Raw genomic sequence first — 19310 nt, 5'->3', positions numbered from 1 at the left:
TGCTATCCCCAGGTTTTACAGGCTTGGCTCGGCAGCGCAAACAAGACGAGAACGAGCTGTTAGTTGCAAGGGTTCTTCTCTGTCCCCAACGAAATCCAACCTGGGAAATCCAGCTTCTGATGTCCTACTCAATCTGAACTGAACTGTCTCGTGGACAGGAAAAGTGAGCCCATTCTTGACTATCCCGAATCCGAAATCAGGGTCTCGTTTTCTCTATCGCTATTTCGGTTTACAGTTTTGATCCGTCTCAAACGCAATTCGGGCTTTTTCTTACATAGATAGTCGGCGCCACGGCACAGTCACAGTCCGAGTGACGGACGGGCGGTGCGCAGCCAACATTGCAGTCGGGGAATTGAGGCAATGGCTATCAGCGACTACGCAATTAGACTATTCAGCAAACAAACTGATTGGATCTTGTGCCACGTTTCTCTCGTTCCTGGACTGGAAGCCTGCCAATTCTTCGATTGCAGAAGACCCTTGTTATCGCTGGTTATCAAGTTCCAAGTCTCCAACTTTTGCCGCCAGTCTCTTGTCGATCACCCTTCTGACGCCGTAACGCTTACACCCTTGCTCGTCTGCTAATCTAGGTTATCAGTGAATTGGCCCAGCGTGGGCACTGGGTCATGCACTCCTGGATCCTGCATTCCAGTGGGCGTGCCCCCGGTGCCATGAGGACCCTTTCGTCTCAGGGACCAGATGAACTAATAGACAGACAATAAGACTCGGCCGCCAAAAGTAAACAGATGGTTTCTTCAGCCGCCGAGTCTGAATGTGTCATCCAACAAACGCCAGAAGCTTCCAAATATTGGTCAGGGACTGGGATTGTCCAAGGAGATCTTACTGTGTTGGTGTTTACACCCGTAAATAGAAAAGGGGCGTGCGTCAGAACAGGCTATGCTTCCAAGGCTGGCTGCTGGGCTGGCAGGAATTGCGTGTATGTAACGATCTGTCGTCAATCATCAAACGTGACTGGATGGATTTTCAAGGGTCCGTGTTGCTCAGCCATGCACAAATCTGTGCAAATCTTCACAAAACATCACCATGACACGAAACAGCTGTGCACAACTGAATGGCCTGCCCAGGAGACTGTGATGCTACATACCCTTTTGGGAAGAAAGACAACAAAGAGCAACGAACCTTGAATTTCGACTCGACAGACGAAATGACGGCATTTCGTCTCCATCAGGGCGGGGTGCAAAATATACGTGGACACGAGATTATTCAGGGAATATGGGATTACGAATCTCGGATGATGGAATTCTTCGAGATTACTCACCTGCTCCAGTCTCCATTGTTCAAGCCAAGATAGATACTGTGCTGTATGTATGTGTGTACGTATGTACCTGTGTGTACTGGTTTGTTTGGACGGACTTGACACTCGGTGCGGGTCCCCGGGCCTCGTGAGATCTGATGTTTGCTGTCCCCTTGTGGAGTCCGGACAAGTATGGAGACGGAATTCGATATCGGCGTTCCAAGGACAGGAGACTTGGAGTCGTGACTCAGTGAAGATGAAATACGGAGATGAGATGATGAACATTGGTCATGTCACGATGGTCACGGGTGAGTAAGTCGCTCGCTCTAAGCCTACATGTTGCACAATTGCACGTTGAAATGGTTCTAGACACGACTCCCTATTTCGGTTGGACGTGATATAGTTGTCTCAAGTCACGTCGTCCCCGGTTCTGATTCGTTGTCATATCGGAAACACAATATTTACTTACATTGACAACATAACATGGTATTATGCGCGGATCTTGTCAACAAGGGCGGAGATGGTGGGAGAGGGCAACAAGGGATATTGAGGGGAAAACCGAGACGCTGAAGGGGTTGAATCTCATCATCCAAGATGATCTCCTGACTCAACAGATTTGCTCTCTAGATATCGCGTGAGAGTTGCAGCTCTTGTCCAGGGTAGCTACAGTACTGTCAGTCATGGGATTGAATTGAAGCTCCAGCAAATTGTGACCCATCAGCTGAAGTGAGGTGATGGATCAGACCCTTCATTCATCTTGAAGTGGCTGGACGACAGAGTGACATGTGCAGCGGTAGGAGGGGCCGCCTAATCACAAGTACCCTCACTGGATCCCGATACCACGAGGCCAAGAATTGAGACTCCACCAAATATGATGAGAGAAAAAGGGTCCTGCTGTGACTGTGGACAACACATGTTTTTTCTTTCACCGTTGCCAGGGGCTGTCTCACTGCTGCGTTCCGGAAGCTGCATGAACTGGCCACTTCCACTCAGCTCGGGAACAGCAGGGGATCTGTTAAAAGCTCCGTATCGAGCTGCAGCTTGGGTTGCTTTGCCTCGGGACCACAGCCTGCAGTGACACGGGGTTTGGCGACAGCCGGCATAGACTAGACCAGGCGTGTTGTACAATGCTGAGCAGACCAGACCTTGGATACGAAGAGATCTAGTTCACGACCTGTGACAGATGAACTGTCAGTTGTCATTTTCGTGAACAGGTTTTTAATTAGAGATCCATTGTATTCCTCAGAGCCAATTCACTTGGATCTGGCCGCCGACCCCTGTAACACAGCCAAGTCCTTCTATCTGGTTCCTTTATAGCAGACCTCTTCGTTGTCCTCCCTACCCTGCAGTCGGGAAATACTAACACGTCATTGGTCAGTTCCCCTCGAACCAGCCAACCTCACCTCTTGACCGCCTTTCCTCTAATGCTCACATGGCTGCAAACCAACCCTCCATTCGCATTAGATTCGATCTACTATTGCATCTCATCAACCCACGTTCCCAGCTGCATCAAGCTTAACACGGACACCTCGTCCAGGATCTTAAACCTCCAAGGAAATCACCTCACCAAAAGGCGCCAAGCTAGATAGCGGCCCGCTCTTGGATCCAGGAACAAGGACCTTCTGCTGCCACCGCCGATATTGGTTTTTTTTTCACGCTCTCTTCCTCACACTTCAAGATCGTAGCAGGGATCCCGAATCGGAATCGGTGTCTGACAGAATTTTCTTGTCATCTCTTCTTTCTTACTTTCGGTCTAATTCACCAGTTTCATCTCTCACATTGGACGTGTCAATATTCGGGCTTGACCGCTTTCTCACGAAAAAGAACTCCTTTTCACGATGACGCTCAACCTCAATGAATTCGACGTCCTAGTGTTTGATATTGGTAAGATTAAACTGGCTCCGCAGTTGCTGTTGGCGACTGCATGTTTTGTTGACTGCAAGGACTGTTTTGGACTGAGTTGTCATTTATTGTATTGGCATATGTTTTGTACCTTACTTTACACTCACGCTTTGCTTGGATATCGTACACTCAGAATAGCCAGAATAACACATATTACAGAAGGAACCGTTTGTCCCATCTCCTTTGTCAAGGACGTTCTCGTGAGTCGTCCCGTTTTCTTGTTTGTCTCACTTCGCAACCCTTCCGATTTTACTCCCTTTACCCACGTACCACCACCTCCGTCCGTCCCCCTTACCGCCTCCGGGCCCGGACCTCCGTATGGATACCACCAAATTTCGTCCCAGCCTCCTCTTCCGGACGTCCTCCGTCCAGCTGCCGGCCTTTGTACTCAGATCCCGGGTGTCCACGCTGCCGAACCAAGTTATGCCAAGTTGCGCAAGTCTCGGGCGCGTGCAGCTGAAAATTTCAAGCCGAGCACTTCTTTCCCAGCCCCCTTTGCACTCTTCACCGACTTTGCCTGTTTCGTGACAGCATGCACGATGTCGACAACACTGCAGCCTGCTGACCAAGGTCTGTTTGTTGTCATTAGTTTCCGTATGCACTCGAGGCACTTCCCAAGGTGTTAGATCGAGAGTGGGATAGCCCAGAGTTCGCAAAGTACCGCGATGCCTTCCCCGAGGAGTATCGCAACTCGCGCTCTGACTTTGAAGCGCACGTCCGCGACCTCGTGAAGCGTGATGTCAAGATCGCCTATCTCAAGTCGCTCCAGGGTTACCTGTGGCTGCAAGGCTACAAGTCGGGTAACATCGTGGCGCCCCTCTTCCCAGATGTTGAGCCCTTCTTCAACGAGGCCACCCAAGCTGGAAAGAAGATCATCATCTACTCATCCGGCTCAGTCCCTGCGCAGAAGTTGCTCTTTTCACATACCAACTCCAGGAAGTCAGATATGACGCCTCTTATCGCAGACTACTTTGATACCACTAATGCGGGGCCCAAAACCGAAGTTGATAGCTACGCGAAGATCATTTCTGAGCACCCGGAGCACAAGGACGTCGACCGATGGCTTTTCCTGAGCGACAATATCAACGAGGTCAAAGCTGCTGTTGAGGCTGGTATGCGCAGTGTGCCCGTTGTTCGTCCTGGTAATGCGCCCTTGCCGCCAGACGAACTTCTGTCCAAGCTCGCCATTACCGAGTTCAAGCACTCAGAGGTCGCTTCTTTGGGAGTATGATAGACGGCTGCAGCAAAAGGTCGCTCAGGGTGTGGGGAAATGATAATCGTCGAATAGCGTGGGACCTTTGTGCGGAGATACAAGAGTAGTAGCTCGCTAGGGAATTCTAGTACCCTCAAAAACTGAGACCACCGTCCAGCTGATCCCGTCTACTGGTGATCTGGTGTCCCCAAGCTGCATAAGTGTCACCATGCACCTTATCAGTCGTGCGACGTAGCAAGTTGCAGATAGTCGATCCAGACGATACAGCACAGTACGCGCTCTCCAATAACTGTGTAGATAAGATCCTATTATCGAGAGTTCAACATTCGTACCGTGCCAGCTTATTGTCGCGTGCTCAAAACTCCGTGTGTTTTGCCGTGCTGATAGTTTGTTGGGCAGTTCCGCATATGCAGCTCGTCGAGGCCCCACGCGTTGTCGTGTCTCCCCTCATCGTTTCAGTTTGAATGACTCGTTGAAGCTTTGAGCGTCATGACAAAATTGTTCCGTGTCCGTCCTGGATTGACTTCCTTCTTGGTAAAGTCCGGCCGCTTTTCGGAGACGGTCTCGATCCTTTTCCAAAGAGTATATGCCAATTTCTGAGTCATCTTGGTCTTGGTACATACATAGCCGAGAATCGTCATCAACTCCTCGAAGCGAGTTTCTGTGAAGTATCGTGAGTTGTCAACACAGCTGCGAGGTAGAACCACAAAAAGGCAGGGAAACGGTTCGTCAGAACCAGTTGCAGGTTCAGCTGCAGGTCGAAGAAAGGAGAGAGTCCGAAGAAGCATCTGTCCACGCCCCTCGGCCTCGGGCACGAAGTTGAGCACTAGACTCAGAGAGATGATATCGAACACCTCAGAATCGTCTTTGGGTAGGGGGCGCTCCATAAAATCTTGCTTTGTGATGCCTGACTCCTGGCTGTTGAGATCGATATGCCTCATAGTAAAGATACCGCTTGTTGAGCATGCGTTACGAGTGCTCAATGCCCCAACCTCCAGCATATGAAACGGCCGAGCACGCTTCTTGAGATCTGCCACGGGGAGCCATTCCAGAAGCACTCTTGACGTGTCACCTCCTCTATCGAGACTCTGACCTTGCAAACTAGCCTTCTGATAGTGGTCAAGACCACCCAGCTTGGCAATCTCCGAGGCAAGGCGAGTTTCGGTGACCGTGTCGCCCTTGGCTGCAGCTTGCCGACGTTGTTTTTCCAGTTGGTGATGAGTGTTGATGAGACTCCTGCTCGCTTTCCTAGACATTGACCGTGAGGACTTGACAGTTGGCGGGCGGCCACTTGAAAGGCTCTTCAGCCTTATTTGCTTCTTGGAAACCATTTTATAAGTGAAATGAGAACGACCCTTGCGTGTTGACCTCTTGACCCCTTAATGCATTGAAATCTGAAGATTTTCATGTTAGTCTCGGTAAAGAGGAGGCTAACATTGAAACTCACCGATTCTCAAATCGAGCAATTCCTCAGGGGAGCCCCAGGAGATTACAGTGATCTATAAGGCCTCGGAGAGCATTTTGATTCCTATTTATCGATCGAATTGCCCAAAAGTTCCGTGTGATTGAGTGCGACATACACTCTCTCGATGACTTTTTGCAGTTGGCTTACCTAAGGGAGATAGATTGGTTTAAGCACTGACCAATCACACCATGTTGAAGAGTGGAACCTGCACCTGCCCTAATTGCAAAAAATCACAAAAATAAATAGATTTTAAATCTGCGAACCTTTTTGTGAACCTTTGACCACTCCGACGACAACCAGCACACCCGACAATCTTGTGCCCTCGACAACACCGACGCAATGGCCGCCAACAAGAAAGGTACGACATGATATGAAACCACAAAGAGGGGAGAGAAGAAAGGGAAAAAAAAGAGGAAAATCGGACGGGCGAAAGCGAAATTGAGCAAGAATTTGAACGGCGATGTTATGGCGACCCTCGAGAGATCAAATCATTATATCGCCTCGATGTCACTACATCTATTGCGACAACTGCTATGACCGGTCTGCCTCGCTTCTGGGTTATCGTCTTGATCGCTTCGACATCGCCGACCTTTCGACTCGATCCATCTTCTGAATCTCCTCTTCGACTCTCACCCTCTGAGTTCATACTCTACCGCATCATGCTACAGCAGATTTTGCGAGTTCTGAATAAGAGCGAATGCTGATGCTTTCAATAACAGTTCAGCCCAAGGGCAAGGGTAACAAGAAGGCCCAGGATGCCGCCAAGGCCGCTCTCAAGGGCGTAAGTTGAAAACATTTTGCTCAAGACCACCGTCCCAATGCTAACTTGATACCAATAGTCCAACTCCCACAAGAAGGTCAAGGCTCGCTTCAGCACCTCCTTCCACCGCCCCAAGACCCTGATCACCTCGCGAGCCCCCAAGTACCCTCGCCGATCCATCCCTCACCAGCCTCGCCTCGATGAGCACAAGGTTAGTCCCACCTGGAGTCAGATCTGCTGGGGAAACGATTGTATTAACCACATTCTAGATCATCGTCCACCCTCTCAACACTGAGAGCGCGATGAAGAAGATGGAGGAGAACAACACTCTCGTCTTCATTGTCGACATCAAGAGCAACAAGTCAGTATTTTCAAGAACAATATCAGATCAGAATCTAACATCGATACAGGGCCCAGATCAAGCTTGCTCTCAAGAAGCTCTACGACATTGACTGTGTCAAGGTCAACACCCTCATCCGCCCTGATGGCACCAAGAAGGCTTACGCCCGCCTGACCCCCGATGTCGATGCTCTCGACATTGCTGCCAACAAGCTCTCTCTCGTCTAAAAATACCACCGGGCTTGTGGGTTTCTGGCTTCTCTGGCGTGTCTTTGGGTTGGTTTTTGGCCTGCTGAAAATGCAAGGCATGGGCATCGGAATAGGCGTAAAAAGAACTTCTCGTTGAGAGTGCAAATGATCATGAATTCAATACCACCCGGGACACGGCTCCGCTTAGTCGTCCAAGATGCTGCCTTGATATGATTTGGGTGATAATACGTGGATGTGATTTGTAGTTTGGGGTCGCAAGTAATTTTTGCGTTTATTTCTAACAAGTCTTTGGGTTTCGCAGAAACTACGGCTCATATACTTGGTGGCATACCATGAACAATGTGCCAGTTAAGTCAAGACAAGCCATAACCATTTTAGATGAGTCATTTCCAAACAACCAGGGTTGAGATCTGTTTTTTTCTCTCTAAATCGTTCGTGATATACATAGCCCAATTGCCAGTCTCTTTGACCAACAGAGTCTCGGTCGTCCGTCCTGGTCACAGCCTGAGTTTTCCACCATGACCACGGCCCGTCTATTCATACAAAAAATCTCGTAATACATAGCAGAAATAACCTTGTTTCCATTCAGAAATCAGTTTCCTAGTTGCGCATGCCGTTGAGGTGCTTCATCGTAAGGTAGTTGACGTCAAGAAATCGCTCGACACAGTTGGCGAGACATGTCTCCTCGGACTTGTCGAGCTTGGGGTTCTTGATGTTTCCAGGAACGCACTTGGTCCAGCACATTTGGGTCAAGCTATGTGTTTCTAAAGACATTTCGTCAGCGATTCCGTATCCCATTATGTCTTCCTCGGTATTGTACGTACGGGCTTGGATCTGAGAGCGCTGCTGCTCATTGGCGAGGAACTGGCGGAGCTCGAGGCGATCCTTGTCGTTGAGCTTTTCGAGGTCGGCGTTATCGATGGACAATTGTTGAGCACTCATTTTGGCGTTTGTAAAGAGATTGGTCGTGATTGATGGTGGGTTGAAGTTGGTTTGTTGTAGAGTAGATTCTGCTCACAAGTTCAAGATTTTTGATGATGCGCAACTCTAATCAACGGACCAATAATTGGCCACGGATGGGCTCGTAGTCCCACTCTCAGCTTTCACCAGGGGAGTACCTAGAAGAATAAGTGTCTATTGCCTTAGACTACCATTTTTTTCACCAAGAGATACAAGCAGCTTTGATTTATATGGCTCAGAGAAAGAATTATTAATCCGACGCATTATAATAGCCAAGGTATACTGAGAGTCTTTTCACTATCACATACAGCTCAAGACAGACGACCCAGCGCCATGAAGCTCTCTATAAACAGTATCTAATTTATAAATACCAAATAAGTAGTCATAATACCGCTCTAAAAACAATCCTCATGCAACAACTCTAACCAGAATATGCCACCGAGTAACACCCTTCTATACTGGAAAAGAAACAATGGTAACGACCGACTGGGTTCGCAGAACCAACATGTGCATGTAGCATCCACATGCATTGCTTTCGCTAGATGTAACGCTTCCAACGGGCCAAGGCCATAAAAATGATGCATAGGAAAACCATGAAGCTGATGATACTGAAGAAAGGAGCCAAGTTGTTTGCGGCAACGGTTGCAAACGGAACTGGCACGTTCATTCCGAACACACCACTGACCAAGTTGAGGGGGACCAGGATCGAGGCCAAGAAAGTGATTTTGCTCAGAACCTCGTTAGTGTGTGTTCCTTGGGCGATGCTGTTGATGGAGACCGTAGCAAGATAGTTGCTGTGTGCGCGAGACAAAATCTTTTCGAAGTGTCCCAAGTTGGTGGCCATTGTCACAACGTGATCCTGGATATCACCAAGGTACATGCCGATGTCCATCCGTGGCGTCACCTTGTAGTTCTCGTTGCATCGCTTCGTGAAACCACGGAGAACATCTGCCTTGCCACCGAGGAGGCGAAGCAGGGCCAGGCAATTCTTGCGAACCCGGCCAATGCGACGGAGAAACGACTTGGAATCATCCTCACGCATGACGAACACCTCGTCTTCAATAGCATCCGCTTCAAGCTCAATCTGGCGAATGACAGGTCCGAAGGAATCAACAATGTCGTCACTGTGGGCAGTTAGTATGACTCTACAGGTCGTATTCACAGGTAAACTTACATCAAAGCATAGCAGATCCAGTCGCTGCTAAGAGAGACATAATCCTTGAGGGCAGTGATTCGCTTACGAACCTGAGCCGCGTGCGAGTTGGGTTCAAAGCTGAAGCTCAGTGTGCCCTCACGAAACACGATGACGTAGGTGTTGAAAGGCTCATACTCAATGCCATCAGGCTCCTGGACAACTGAGAAAGAACGGAAACAGGCAAAGTAGTACGACGGGAAGAGTTCAATCTTCTCGCGAGCCTCCTGAGTGATGATATCCTCAATTGTCAGAGGATGGATTCCGAAAGCTTTGCAAATGCTCTGGACCTCCTCCTTGGAAGCCGCATTGACGTTGAGCCACCAGACACCATCTTCGTCTTCATCAGGAAGCTCGAAGAGGCCTCGAAGGTCTTCTCCTGGGAGAACCAAATCGCCAAAATCAGCTGCGTGGATAGTTGACTCCCATGCTGAAGAGAAGAAACTGAACCGGTTGGGGTCGATAGGCGCAGGCTGCTTTTCAGCAATTGACCCCTCCGCATGAGTCTGCGCTGTCTGGTTCGTCTTCTCACGGGTCATCGAGTCATCCGAGACGGGTTCCAGGATATCACCATCAACAGTGACCATCCGCTGAAGGCGCGATTCATTCTGCTGAGTTCGCATATCCTCAAAGCTCTGCTTCTCGGCAGCGGTAGCGTTGCGCTCAGCCGCTCGCTCAGCCGCGCGTTCAGCTGCCTGCTCATTGATGAAGGTCTCGAGATAGTCAAAGTCAATGTACAGGTGGTCCTTGTGATAGCTCTCCTTGACAGGGAAGCAGACATCCTCCTCTGCAGTTGTGTTGGTTGAGAGGCTAGCAGCATCATTGTCGATGGTGCGAGGCTTGCTTCGGTAGCTGCGCTTGCTTGAGATAGACATGGCTCGGCTGGCTACATCTTCGATATCAGGCTTGTTGGGTTCCGAGAATGACATATCACGCTCTCGACGGCGAGCCTGGGCAAACGCCTTGACCGAGTTAGGTGGCGAGACAGATCGATCCGTGGAATCCACAGTAGGTCGGCGACTGCGACGAGCAGTGGGTGAAAGATCACCTACTTCCTCATCGATGATGGCCTCCTCGAAGTCGCGAACTACAATCGCAGGAGGGGCGGGGGGCTCAGGTTCGAGCTGTCGGGCACCATACAGACTGTCGAATGTGCCACGGCGAGGGCGCTCAACTCTGGTTGAACCCGACTGGTGACGGTGATCATCGAGCTCCGGGACGGGAGTGTCGTACCCAGACTGGGCAGCGGATTCCTCGTGGTCTGACATTTTGGCTTTTGGCTAGGTTTGTAGCTTGATATTGACTATATTGGCTCTAACGGTGGCCGTGTAGAGTAGATGGATACGTCTCGAGGAGGGCGGAAGGTGTATTACGGACTCGGTATTATAGTCCCATAGCTTGTTGTTCCAATCAGTGTCGTCTGATATAGGCGGTTATAGACGTCGCACCCGGCGCGGCATGGGCGCGCCGAGTTGGAGTTTGTTCAAAACTGAGCTCTGCTCGGCGGTTGTCGCCAATGGCTGCTGATTGTTAAGAGTAAATATGTACTAGCGGGAGACGAAGAACGGGTAATGCGATCTAAAGACCAGTTACGGGGGCTTCTTGTTTACTCCGCTGTAGACCCAGAAGCTGGGACCGAAGAGCGAAGGGAGAGAAACGTTTGAGAAGGCGAGTTGAGCCAACTTGAAAACTTGTATGGGATAATGGCAAGACGCCGATACTGGATGATGGCGTAGAGTAAGCGGTTGCTCGGAGGTGCCAACAGTACTGAAGGCAATTGAAATAGAAGCCGGTCAAGGTTCGATAAAGGAAGCTTCGCGATAAAGTACTCGGTTGGTGCAAGTGGATTTCGATCTCAGGAGTTGAGTCAGGCTGATTTATTTGTAGTAACCAGAATTTGTTTTGGGCCTTGGCAGGGAATAAAGGCAGGGTGACGATACCAGGGCCTATCGTCTGGAGGAACTAAGGTCAAGGGCCAATTTCGATACTGGCACGGTTAGCCAGACGAGAAATTTTCTCGTTACTGGACAGAACAGAGACCCGGTTAATAGTGCACGGGCAAAACAAGCATCAGTGAATAAGAAAACCAAGTAATGTTGGGTACAAAAGGAGGTCTTAGTGTCGAGAGCGACGATGTCAGGGTGAAGTTGGGTTTAAGAGGAGTTTGAGGAACTTAATATACTATAAGTGGGAACCGAAGGGCTAGGAAGAAAAAATTGTCTTTGGTGGTATCAAGTGTCGGGTACCGAATCGCCGTGTGCTATCACAAGCAAAAAATAGGTCATCCTGGTTGACTCGTTGGTTCTTACAGGCCAGACAAGACGGGGAGAGGCCGCCACTTTTCCTGTCTTGGGACACTTGCTTCTGTAGAATGAGCTTGGTCTGGACCATCGGTGTCCGTGTCCGTGTTAGATATCAGGCTTGTCCTTGGTCAGGCCTAGTTTAGAACCTAGGAACTCCCTGTTGTGCCTGTCCGGCTTTGAGAGCCGATTCGCCACTGTCGGGTGGTGTAGGGTAGGCTATCAGGAACCTCGATCATCTCAGCTGATTGACCAGCAGAATGACTGATTCCCCGGAGCACCACTGCATTAATCCCAGCAAATAACTTTAAACGTTGTCCTTTCGTAGAGGGTCAGATAAATGCACCCAGAAGATCAGATCACAATTCGATCATCAGGATATTACTTACTTACGTCTATTCATGGTTACGGCATCTTGATCCTCATTCGCTCAGACATCGAATCTTCTCCGGCCTGAAAAAGCTTATTTACCGAAAGCAGACTAGCCTATGAGCATCCTAACAGCCAGGTGTCGAGACCAATTCCGAACTTGACACTATTGGCGATCGCATTCACATCGATCTCAATCCGACCGAACAACATCTTCAGACACAGTACAAACACACAACGAATACTCCCACCCGATCATCATCCATCATGGCTGAACAAGCTCTTGATCAGATCCGAGACGTCGTCGATGGCCAAATTGTACATGATCCCGCCCGTCGATTTACCTGACCAACAGCTGACTGAAGCTCCACTGTAGGACTTTGAAGGACAGAAGCTTGCCGAGCTCCTCGCGACAGTTCTCCTTGTCATTTCTGGCGTACGTCTTCTTCCTCTCCAACCTATGCCTGTTAACTCGCTGGATTGTTTGGCTGATGATTGCAACTAGCTGATCTCCTTCGTTGTCGGCTACTTCCTCCAAGATATCAAGCTCGCGGTCTACCTAGGTCTAGGGGGCACGGCGTTAACCTTCCTCGTCGTGGTGCCGGCCTGGCCCTTTTACAACAAACATCCCGTCAAGTGGCTTCCAGCCGGGTACGCATACGATCTTGCAAGCAAAGGAAATCAATAAATAGATTGTGTGTCGTGCACTAGGCCTCGCTGTGTCATGACCTCTACAGCTCACGAGGCTGATTATGACACCTAAATACTACTATTTCCTTGCAGTTGTCTTGTTCTTTTCTTCATAGTCCATCAAATTCGGATATCGACCGCATTCTCTTTATCGACCGTACTTCTGGAACTCCCAGTCCCTGTTGTCCAAAGGACAAACAGATCGAGCCTTAAGCCATCTCGAAATGCAGTGAAAGTGGAACGCATGCTGTGTCTCTATTAGCCGAATGACACGAAAAGAAAGGGCGTATAGCAGTCTCACGTTGCATATTCCCCATGCCACGGTGCACTCTTCGCTTGTCGCAGATGCTTGGTTTGCCTGGCACTCGATGCCTAACAATTTGTGAGCACTTGGTGATATACATCCAATAAGAATCCGAGTAAACGTACATAGATCCATGATGTGGTTTCGGCAGATGGCACAGTTGTCAACAACGATGTCCCATGCCCAAAGAGCGACCGCATTCCACTGTTCATTTCGGTCAGCATGACTCCGGGAGGCTCAAGACTGGTAAGTCTGTACCTTCTTGACCTCGAATTTCTTCTTTCCCTCGACACTCTTGCTGCCGGAGCCCTCGCCCTTCTTAGCGACGGGCGCATCGCTCATCTCAACGTCGGCCATGTTTCGTACGGTGCGGGTCAGCCTGCAAGACCACGCTATGGTTGATTTCGTTGACTGATATCGAGGTACACTGGTTGGCTAGAAGCAGTCAGAATTATCCATATGTCGGTAATCTTCACGGACGGAAAATGGGACATGTAGTGCGCAGTCTCGGGTTGAAGGCAAGAGGACGTACGGATATTCGCTGCTCGATAGATCAATATCTATAGAGTTGTGAATGCTTGTAATTGTCAGCAATGAGAAGAGAATGAATAGAAGCTTTGGGCATGGGTTGATTTTGTTAAGAAATGTACCTTGATGGTGCATTTGCAAGGAAGGCGAGGGGACTCACAGTGAATTTGGTTCCTAGCAAGTGATGATGCGGCTCTGAACGTCTGCTCTAAAGGCTTCGGATGCCACAGAGCTCCTCTAAGCATGCGGACAGGCAGCTGGAGGAGTTCAAGCCTTAGGTCACCTCACCTAATTCAGGCTGCGTCCGGCGGGACAGTGGCGGGGCGGGGTCGATCACAGAGGTCCTATCGCTTATCAGTCGTGATGGGACTTCCATTCGCTAGAAACGAAACATATAAGTCTTACACACATGATATACTTTTGTTATATTGCTTTAGTTTTGCATTGTTTAATTTGAATTCTAAACGTATCTTGAAATCTCCTAGGTCATTGGAATACGTGAGTCAGATAATAATAAGGTTCTCTTGCTCGAAAGCAAGGCTGTGAGATGCGACATCTGATCCGCTCGCCGCTTCAGGCGCTGGAGCTAAACGCTGGCCTGACCCACTCTTTGTGCTGGCAATGCCTGGAATCCGCCCGCGTCATTGCTTGGACTGGGCATGCTTTGCGCTTAACCTGACGGGACTGACCTGACTGACTCTTATTAACCCAGACGCTTCCGCCCTTCACTTCTTTTGTTGTTCCCCCTCATTACTTGATCTTGAATCATCCACATCACACTTTCTCCTACAGTACAGCCATGGTCAGATTAGTCGACTCTCTCTTCACCAGAATAGTACTTGCTTTATGCTCAATCGTAACACCTGCCTCGATTTTATATTCTCTTTCATACACCCCACCACCATCTTAATCCGGCTCGATCTTTTGGAGTCCTGTCGCATAGTCAGATACCAACGAACGCCTCAATCAATCAATCAACCAGCCAGCCAGCTGCACATCAAACAACTACGGGACATCGCATATTCGACTTGACTGTTGTCTAAGTCTCAGTCTTAGCCTCAGCCAACACTCATCCTGTCTTTTCCCTCGTGTCTGATCGATTCAACTTGTTGCCACAGACGAAATGAGTGAGACCCCATCTCAGCCTACAACTACTCCTGCCCGCCGCCGTAACGGTCGCGGCAATGGCCGTCCTGCTGCTCAGAAGGCTTATGCCTCCGAGAATGACGTCGCCTCAATTGATCCCGCACGTTACGATCGCGCTCCACGAACTCCTCAGAAGGGAGCTGGCACCGATTCTCCTCATGCGCAGCTGAGCCACACCAATTCGAAACAGCGACCCAGGAATGCAAACAATAATAACAATAACAACAAACATCGTGGGAAGAATGGTCCTCACTCCCCCGAATCTGCTCGGCCTGGTCGTCACACTCCACCGCATCAATCGTCATCTATGAAGTCGGCCTCTGCCTTTGCCGGAGCCACTTTCCATGCATCTCCTGCGCCATCTGCCCTACCTCTTCCCAGTTTTGTCTCTCGTTCGGTAACCGAGTCGCCTAGCGTCAGCAAGACATCTCGAAACATCCTTCAGGAACCCTCGCCCCCTACCGACACTGAAGCGCCAACTCCTTTGCGCCAGAGTGCATCAGATGTCCAGGAATCTCCGCTCGATTTCATGTTTCGCGCCCACCGTCAAGAGAAGGAACGTCAGCGCAGCGAAAGCACCAGCAGCTTCCGCCCTTCAGGCCTCGTCACTGAATCACCCTCTGCCCAGTCTCCTTTTGGGCCTGGTAGTATCCCAAAGCCAGCAACTCTCCCCCAGACAGCCCGCAACCCAACACGCTTCCAGTCTGGTGGTTTCGACAGTGTTGAGCTGGACGGAACTCCAGGCCGTCCCATGGGGCCGGCGTTTTCGACACCCTATCAAGAGCGCATTAAGGCTGCTCGCTCTAACTCTGCTCGATCTCCTGCTGATCTATCCGCCACCCAGCCGAAACCCAACGTTGTACCTGAAGATCCTACTGAGGCCCTAAAGAAATTCCTATTTATCGGAAACGGAACAAATGTCTCTCAATCTGCCCCTAATGGATTTGCACCTGCACCCGCGCCCGCACCCCCTGCTCAACACTACAACTATGCTAGGAGTGGTCCTAGTGTCCCGGCTTCTTGCGACGGCCGCTCAAACAACCTCCAAGCTATGGAAAACGATCTTCGGCGTATTCTCAAGCTGGATTTGAGCACTGGATCGCCAGGAGCGGACCAGCGTTTGTTCTCATAAGACTTGATGTCATGGAGTGATTATTCGTTCGGCGTTTTTCCTGCATCTCTTCTGCATAGCTTTTTAACTGCCATCAATTCCCAGGCGGCATCAACGGAACGTGATATTTGGCGGGACGGTTTTCATTGTCTAGGGGTTAAGGTATAGCGGCATTGTGTCTAAGTCTTGGCGTTATCAGAGAGAGGATTGAAGATATATTGAACGGACGAATGGTCTGACAACAGATGATGGGATCATAGCTTGACGTATACAGTCGAATCAAACAGAGGCACCTCTGATCTAGAGACAGATTGATCTCGCCGTATCTATGGCGCCTGTATCAAAATGGAACAGCCTTGATTGAATGGGGTTTGGCGAAGGAGAAGAGAGAATTCCCTCCTGTTTCTTTGGAACGTATATCATACGCGAGATTAGACCTAAATACACTTTTGAGCGTTGATTCAACTTTGTTGATTCAGCGCATCAATTGATTCTTGATTTTGGAAGAGTGAATGATATATCCTCAGGAATAGATACAATCATCTTGTGTAGGGCCACACCACTTAAAGAACTGAAACAGATCGACGTAGTTGGGTCAAGCTTTCATACAGCATACCAGTAGGAGCCATTTCCTGTCTCTGGTTGTTCCCAGATCCATTAACAGGGACTTTCGCCCGGAACATATCCCCTCCCAACCGCGCCAACATATTAATAGGGACGAACTGAATGCCTTCAAAGTCTGGGGTGCGGCTTGCTTCGGGGTAGCGGTCATTCCAAAGATCCGCTCCTGCCCCGCCATCCCACGCTTGCACACTTGCCCGCACTCATGGAGGAAGGTGCCAGGGCGGGTACGTACTTGCACTAATGGAACACCTCACTCAGGTTCCCTGCTCTCGTGACGAGGAACTCATCGACCTTTGATTTCATAACTCGATTCGCTACAACTGAGGATAGCCTCATCAGCGTCGTTTCTTTCTGTTCGTGGGTGGTTCTGTTCGCGGTATTTCCTCCCTGTGCACCATCAATCCAACTTGTACTATCAAGGTAAGTGAGCCAAACCAACAAAAGATCGTCCAAAGCATGCAACTTATCTGGGTCATGACTCCATCTCCAAGCCCCTCATTAGCTGTCCTCATAATTACGCTTCCCCATGATACTCAAACCTCACCCTTGTGTGAATGTTTCCAGCCTCTGTTGAAATGTCCTTCTGAGTTCTCAGACTGCTCTCATCATATCTCACCAGCCGCCTCTCAGACATCAAAATATCTCTTGTTACCGATCCTGAACTGACTCTTATCTGTAAAGACCTTGAGTCCTGAGCTCCCAGTTCGCTCTATTGCTTATCTCCAAGCCTCGAGTGTATTTATCCCCAGCCGAGGTGTCTTGTTGCCTGCGTCTGATTGTCAATGCTTTTCCAGACTGCTACTTCACTCCTCCGCTCAGCTCCACGACGATTAGCCGCAGCTTCACGCCTATCCTCTCGCCGTTGGGCCTCATCTGAAACAATGACCAAGCTCGATACTACCTCCAGGCTCACCCGCCTGAGAGGCTTGATGAAGGAGCGCAATGTTCATATTTATAGTGAGATTTCATGATACAACTTGCTATTCACTGCTGCAGTACTAACAATGGATTGTAGTTGTCCCTTCTGAGGATAGTCACTCGTCTGAATATATCGCAGATTGTGATGCCAGACGTGCTTACATCTCTGGGTTCACTGGTTCCGCTGGATGTGCTGTTGTTACACTCGAGTCTGCTGCTCTGGCTACTGACGGTCGTTACTTCAACCAGGCCACATCTCAGCTCGATAGCAACTGGACACTTCTGAAACAAGGCCTTCAAGACGTTCCTACATGGCAAGACTGGTCTGCTGAGAAGTCTTCTGGTGGAAAGAATGTTGGCGTTGACCCAACACTCATCTCCGGTTCAACGGCCAAGAACCTTGCCGAGAAAATCCGAAAGAATGGCGGAGCTGAGCTTGTACCTGTTGATGGAAACCTTGTCGATCTGGTATGGGGAGATGAGCGTCCCTCTCGTCCCTCGGAACAAGTCATCATCCAGCCTGATGAGCTTGCAGGAGAGTCTGTCCTGAACAAGCTCACCAAAGTCCGCCAGGAGCTGGAAAAGAAGCACTCCCCTGGTTTCTTAGTGTCCATGCTGGATGAGATCGCCTGGCTGTTCAATTTGCGCGGTAACGATATCCCTTACAACCCCGTCTTCTTCGCGTATGCTACTGTTACCCCTGATGCTGCTAAGCTTTACATCGACGAAGCCAAGCTGGACGGCAAATGCCGCTCGCACCTCACCTCGAACAAAGTCGAAATCAAGCCATACGAAGCTATCTTCGACGATGCCCAGGCACTGCACGCCGCTCATGCTGAAAAGAGCAAGTCAGGCGATAAGGTTCCTACTGGCAACTTCCTCATTTCTAACAAGGGCTCATGGGCACTTAAGCGTGCTCTGGGAGGAGACTCTTCGGTCGATGAAATCAGAAGTCTAATTGGCGATGCCAAAGCCATCAAGACTGAGGCTGAATTGAAGGGCATGAGGGACTGTCATGTGAGAGATGGCGCTGCACTCATCCAGTATTTTGCCTGGCTTGAGGACCTGCTTGTAAACAAGAAGGTTAAACTTGACGAAGTGCAAGCAGCCGATAAGCTTGAAGAGCTTCGAAAGGAAAAGAAGGACTTCGTTGGCCTCTCATTCCCCACCATCTCCTCCACGGGTGCAAAGTAAGTTCGATATAAAGCGATATGAGAGAGATTCATGATACTTGACCATTAAGCGTTGTAAACTTTCGCTGACCATCAAATGCAGCGCTGCAATCATTCACTACGGCCCTGAGCGTGGCAACTGTGCCACTATCGACCCTGAAGCTATTTACCTTTGTGATTCAGGAGCACAATACCGCGATGGTACCACGGACACCACTCGTACCTTGCACTTTGGAAAGCCTACAGAAGCAGAAAGGGAGGCGTACACTTTAGTTTTGAAAGGTCACATCTCTTTGGATCAAGCCATTTTCCCTAAGGGAACCACAGGCTTTGCACTCGATAGCCTGGCAAGACAACATCTTTGGGTATGTTATTAGCAGCAACTTATGAAGTTTGGTCTCTAACATATACTATAGAAAAACGGGTTGGACTACAGGCATGGTACCGGACACGGAGTTGGTTCATTCCTGAACGTCCACGAGGGACCCATTGGTATTGGCACTCGTGTCCAGTATGCTGAAGTAGCACTGGCTCCAGGAAATGTGCTGTCAAACGAGCCAGGCTATTACGAAGATGGGAAGTACGGCATCCGCATAGAAAACATGGTCCTCGTCAAGGAGGTCAAAGCCAAGCACTCCTTTGGTGACAAGCCGTTCTTGGGCTTCGAGTACGTAACGCTTGTGCCGTACTGCCGGAACCTGATCGACACAACGCTACTCACATCTGAAGAGAAGGAGTGGCTCAACACTTACAACGCAAAGGTTCAGGAGAAGACGCAAGAATATTTTGAGGGAGACAATGTGACATTGGCCTGGCTCAAGAGGGAGACCCAGCACATTGAGTGAAGTAACGAAA

General features: G+C 49.6%; 9 protein-coding genes across 9 annotated transcripts; 5 read left to right on the top strand and 4 right to left on the bottom strand.

The window, feature by feature from the left end:
- Window positions 1-3090: 3090 nt before the first annotated feature.
- On the top strand, window positions 3091-4385 carry FMAN_08030 (uncharacterized protein; the record flags this gene model as incomplete). Its single annotated transcript, XM_041821453.1, has 3 exons — window positions 3091-3136; window positions 3314-3354; window positions 3744-4385. 3 exons carry the CDS (start codon window positions 3091-3093, stop codon window positions 4383-4385), a joined length of 729 nt encoding a protein of 242 aa, XP_041687232.1.
- Window positions 4386-4822: 437 nt separating this feature from the next.
- FMAN_08029 (related to UPF0657 nucleolar protein C630.10) lies at window positions 4823-5698 on the bottom strand (the record flags this gene model as incomplete). The annotated part of the gene is made up of 1 exon (XM_041821452.1): window positions 4823-5698. The coding sequence occupies one exon, from the start codon at window positions 5696-5698 to the stop codon at window positions 4823-4825; it is 876 nt and encodes a 291-aa protein (XP_041687231.1).
- Window positions 5699-6171: 473 nt separating this feature from the next.
- On the top strand, window positions 6172-7159 carry FMAN_08028 (putative ribosomal protein L23a, cytosolic; the record flags this gene model as incomplete). The annotated part of the gene is made up of 5 exons (XM_041821451.1): window positions 6172-6190; window positions 6552-6613; window positions 6672-6803; window positions 6862-6953; window positions 7003-7159. The coding sequence occupies 5 exons, from the start codon at window positions 6172-6174 to the stop codon at window positions 7157-7159; spliced, it is 462 nt and encodes a 153-aa protein (XP_041687230.1).
- A 582-nt stretch (window positions 7160-7741) lies between these two features.
- FMAN_08027 (Mitochondrial import inner membrane translocase subunit TIM8) lies at window positions 7742-8083 on the bottom strand (the record flags this gene model as incomplete). The annotated part of the gene is made up of 2 exons (XM_041821450.1): window positions 7742-7905; window positions 7966-8083. 2 exons carry the CDS (start codon window positions 8081-8083, stop codon window positions 7742-7744), a joined length of 282 nt encoding a protein of 93 aa, XP_041687229.1.
- Window positions 8084-8639: 556 nt separating this feature from the next.
- FMAN_08026 (uncharacterized protein) lies at window positions 8640-10561 on the bottom strand (the record flags this gene model as incomplete). The annotated part of the gene is made up of 2 exons (XM_041821449.1): window positions 8640-9225; window positions 9276-10561. The coding sequence occupies 2 exons, from the start codon at window positions 10559-10561 to the stop codon at window positions 8640-8642; spliced, it is 1872 nt and encodes a 623-aa protein (XP_041687228.1).
- Window positions 10562-12229: 1668 nt separating this feature from the next.
- On the top strand, window positions 12230-12650 carry FMAN_08025 (uncharacterized protein; the record flags this gene model as incomplete). The annotated part of the gene is made up of 3 exons (XM_041821448.1): window positions 12230-12280; window positions 12339-12398; window positions 12468-12650. 3 exons carry the CDS (start codon window positions 12230-12232, stop codon window positions 12648-12650), a joined length of 294 nt encoding a protein of 97 aa, XP_041687227.1.
- A 150-nt stretch (window positions 12651-12800) lies between these two features.
- Window positions 12801-13313, bottom strand: FMAN_08024 (putative ring-box protein 1; the record flags this gene model as incomplete). The annotated part of the gene is made up of 4 exons (XM_041821447.1): window positions 12801-12899; window positions 12954-13024; window positions 13082-13160; window positions 13215-13313. 4 exons carry the CDS (start codon window positions 13311-13313, stop codon window positions 12801-12803), a joined length of 348 nt encoding a protein of 115 aa, XP_041687226.1.
- A 1294-nt stretch (window positions 13314-14607) lies between these two features.
- FMAN_08023 (uncharacterized protein) lies at window positions 14608-15762 on the top strand (the record flags this gene model as incomplete). Its single annotated transcript, XM_041821446.1, has 1 exon — window positions 14608-15762. One exon carries the CDS (start codon window positions 14608-14610, stop codon window positions 15760-15762), a length of 1155 nt encoding a protein of 384 aa, XP_041687225.1.
- Window positions 15763-17246: 1484 nt separating this feature from the next.
- On the top strand, window positions 17247-19300 carry FMAN_08022 (putative aminopeptidase P, cytoplasmic; the record flags this gene model as incomplete). The annotated part of the gene is made up of 4 exons (XM_041821444.1): window positions 17247-17322; window positions 17381-18473; window positions 18559-18820; window positions 18872-19300. 4 exons carry the CDS (start codon window positions 17247-17249, stop codon window positions 19298-19300), a joined length of 1860 nt encoding a protein of 619 aa, XP_041687224.1.
- Window positions 19301-19310: the final 10 nt, after the last annotated feature.

Source organism: Fusarium mangiferae (genome assembly GCF_900044065.1).
Source record: "Fusarium mangiferae strain MRC7560 genome assembly, contig: FMAN_scaffold012, whole genome shotgun sequence".
In the NCBI taxonomy this organism is placed as follows: domain Eukaryota; kingdom Fungi; phylum Ascomycota; class Sordariomycetes; order Hypocreales; family Nectriaceae; genus Fusarium; species Fusarium mangiferae.
The sequence above is the reverse complement of the archived record's forward strand: the minus strand, read 5'-3'. Positions and strand labels throughout refer to the sequence as shown.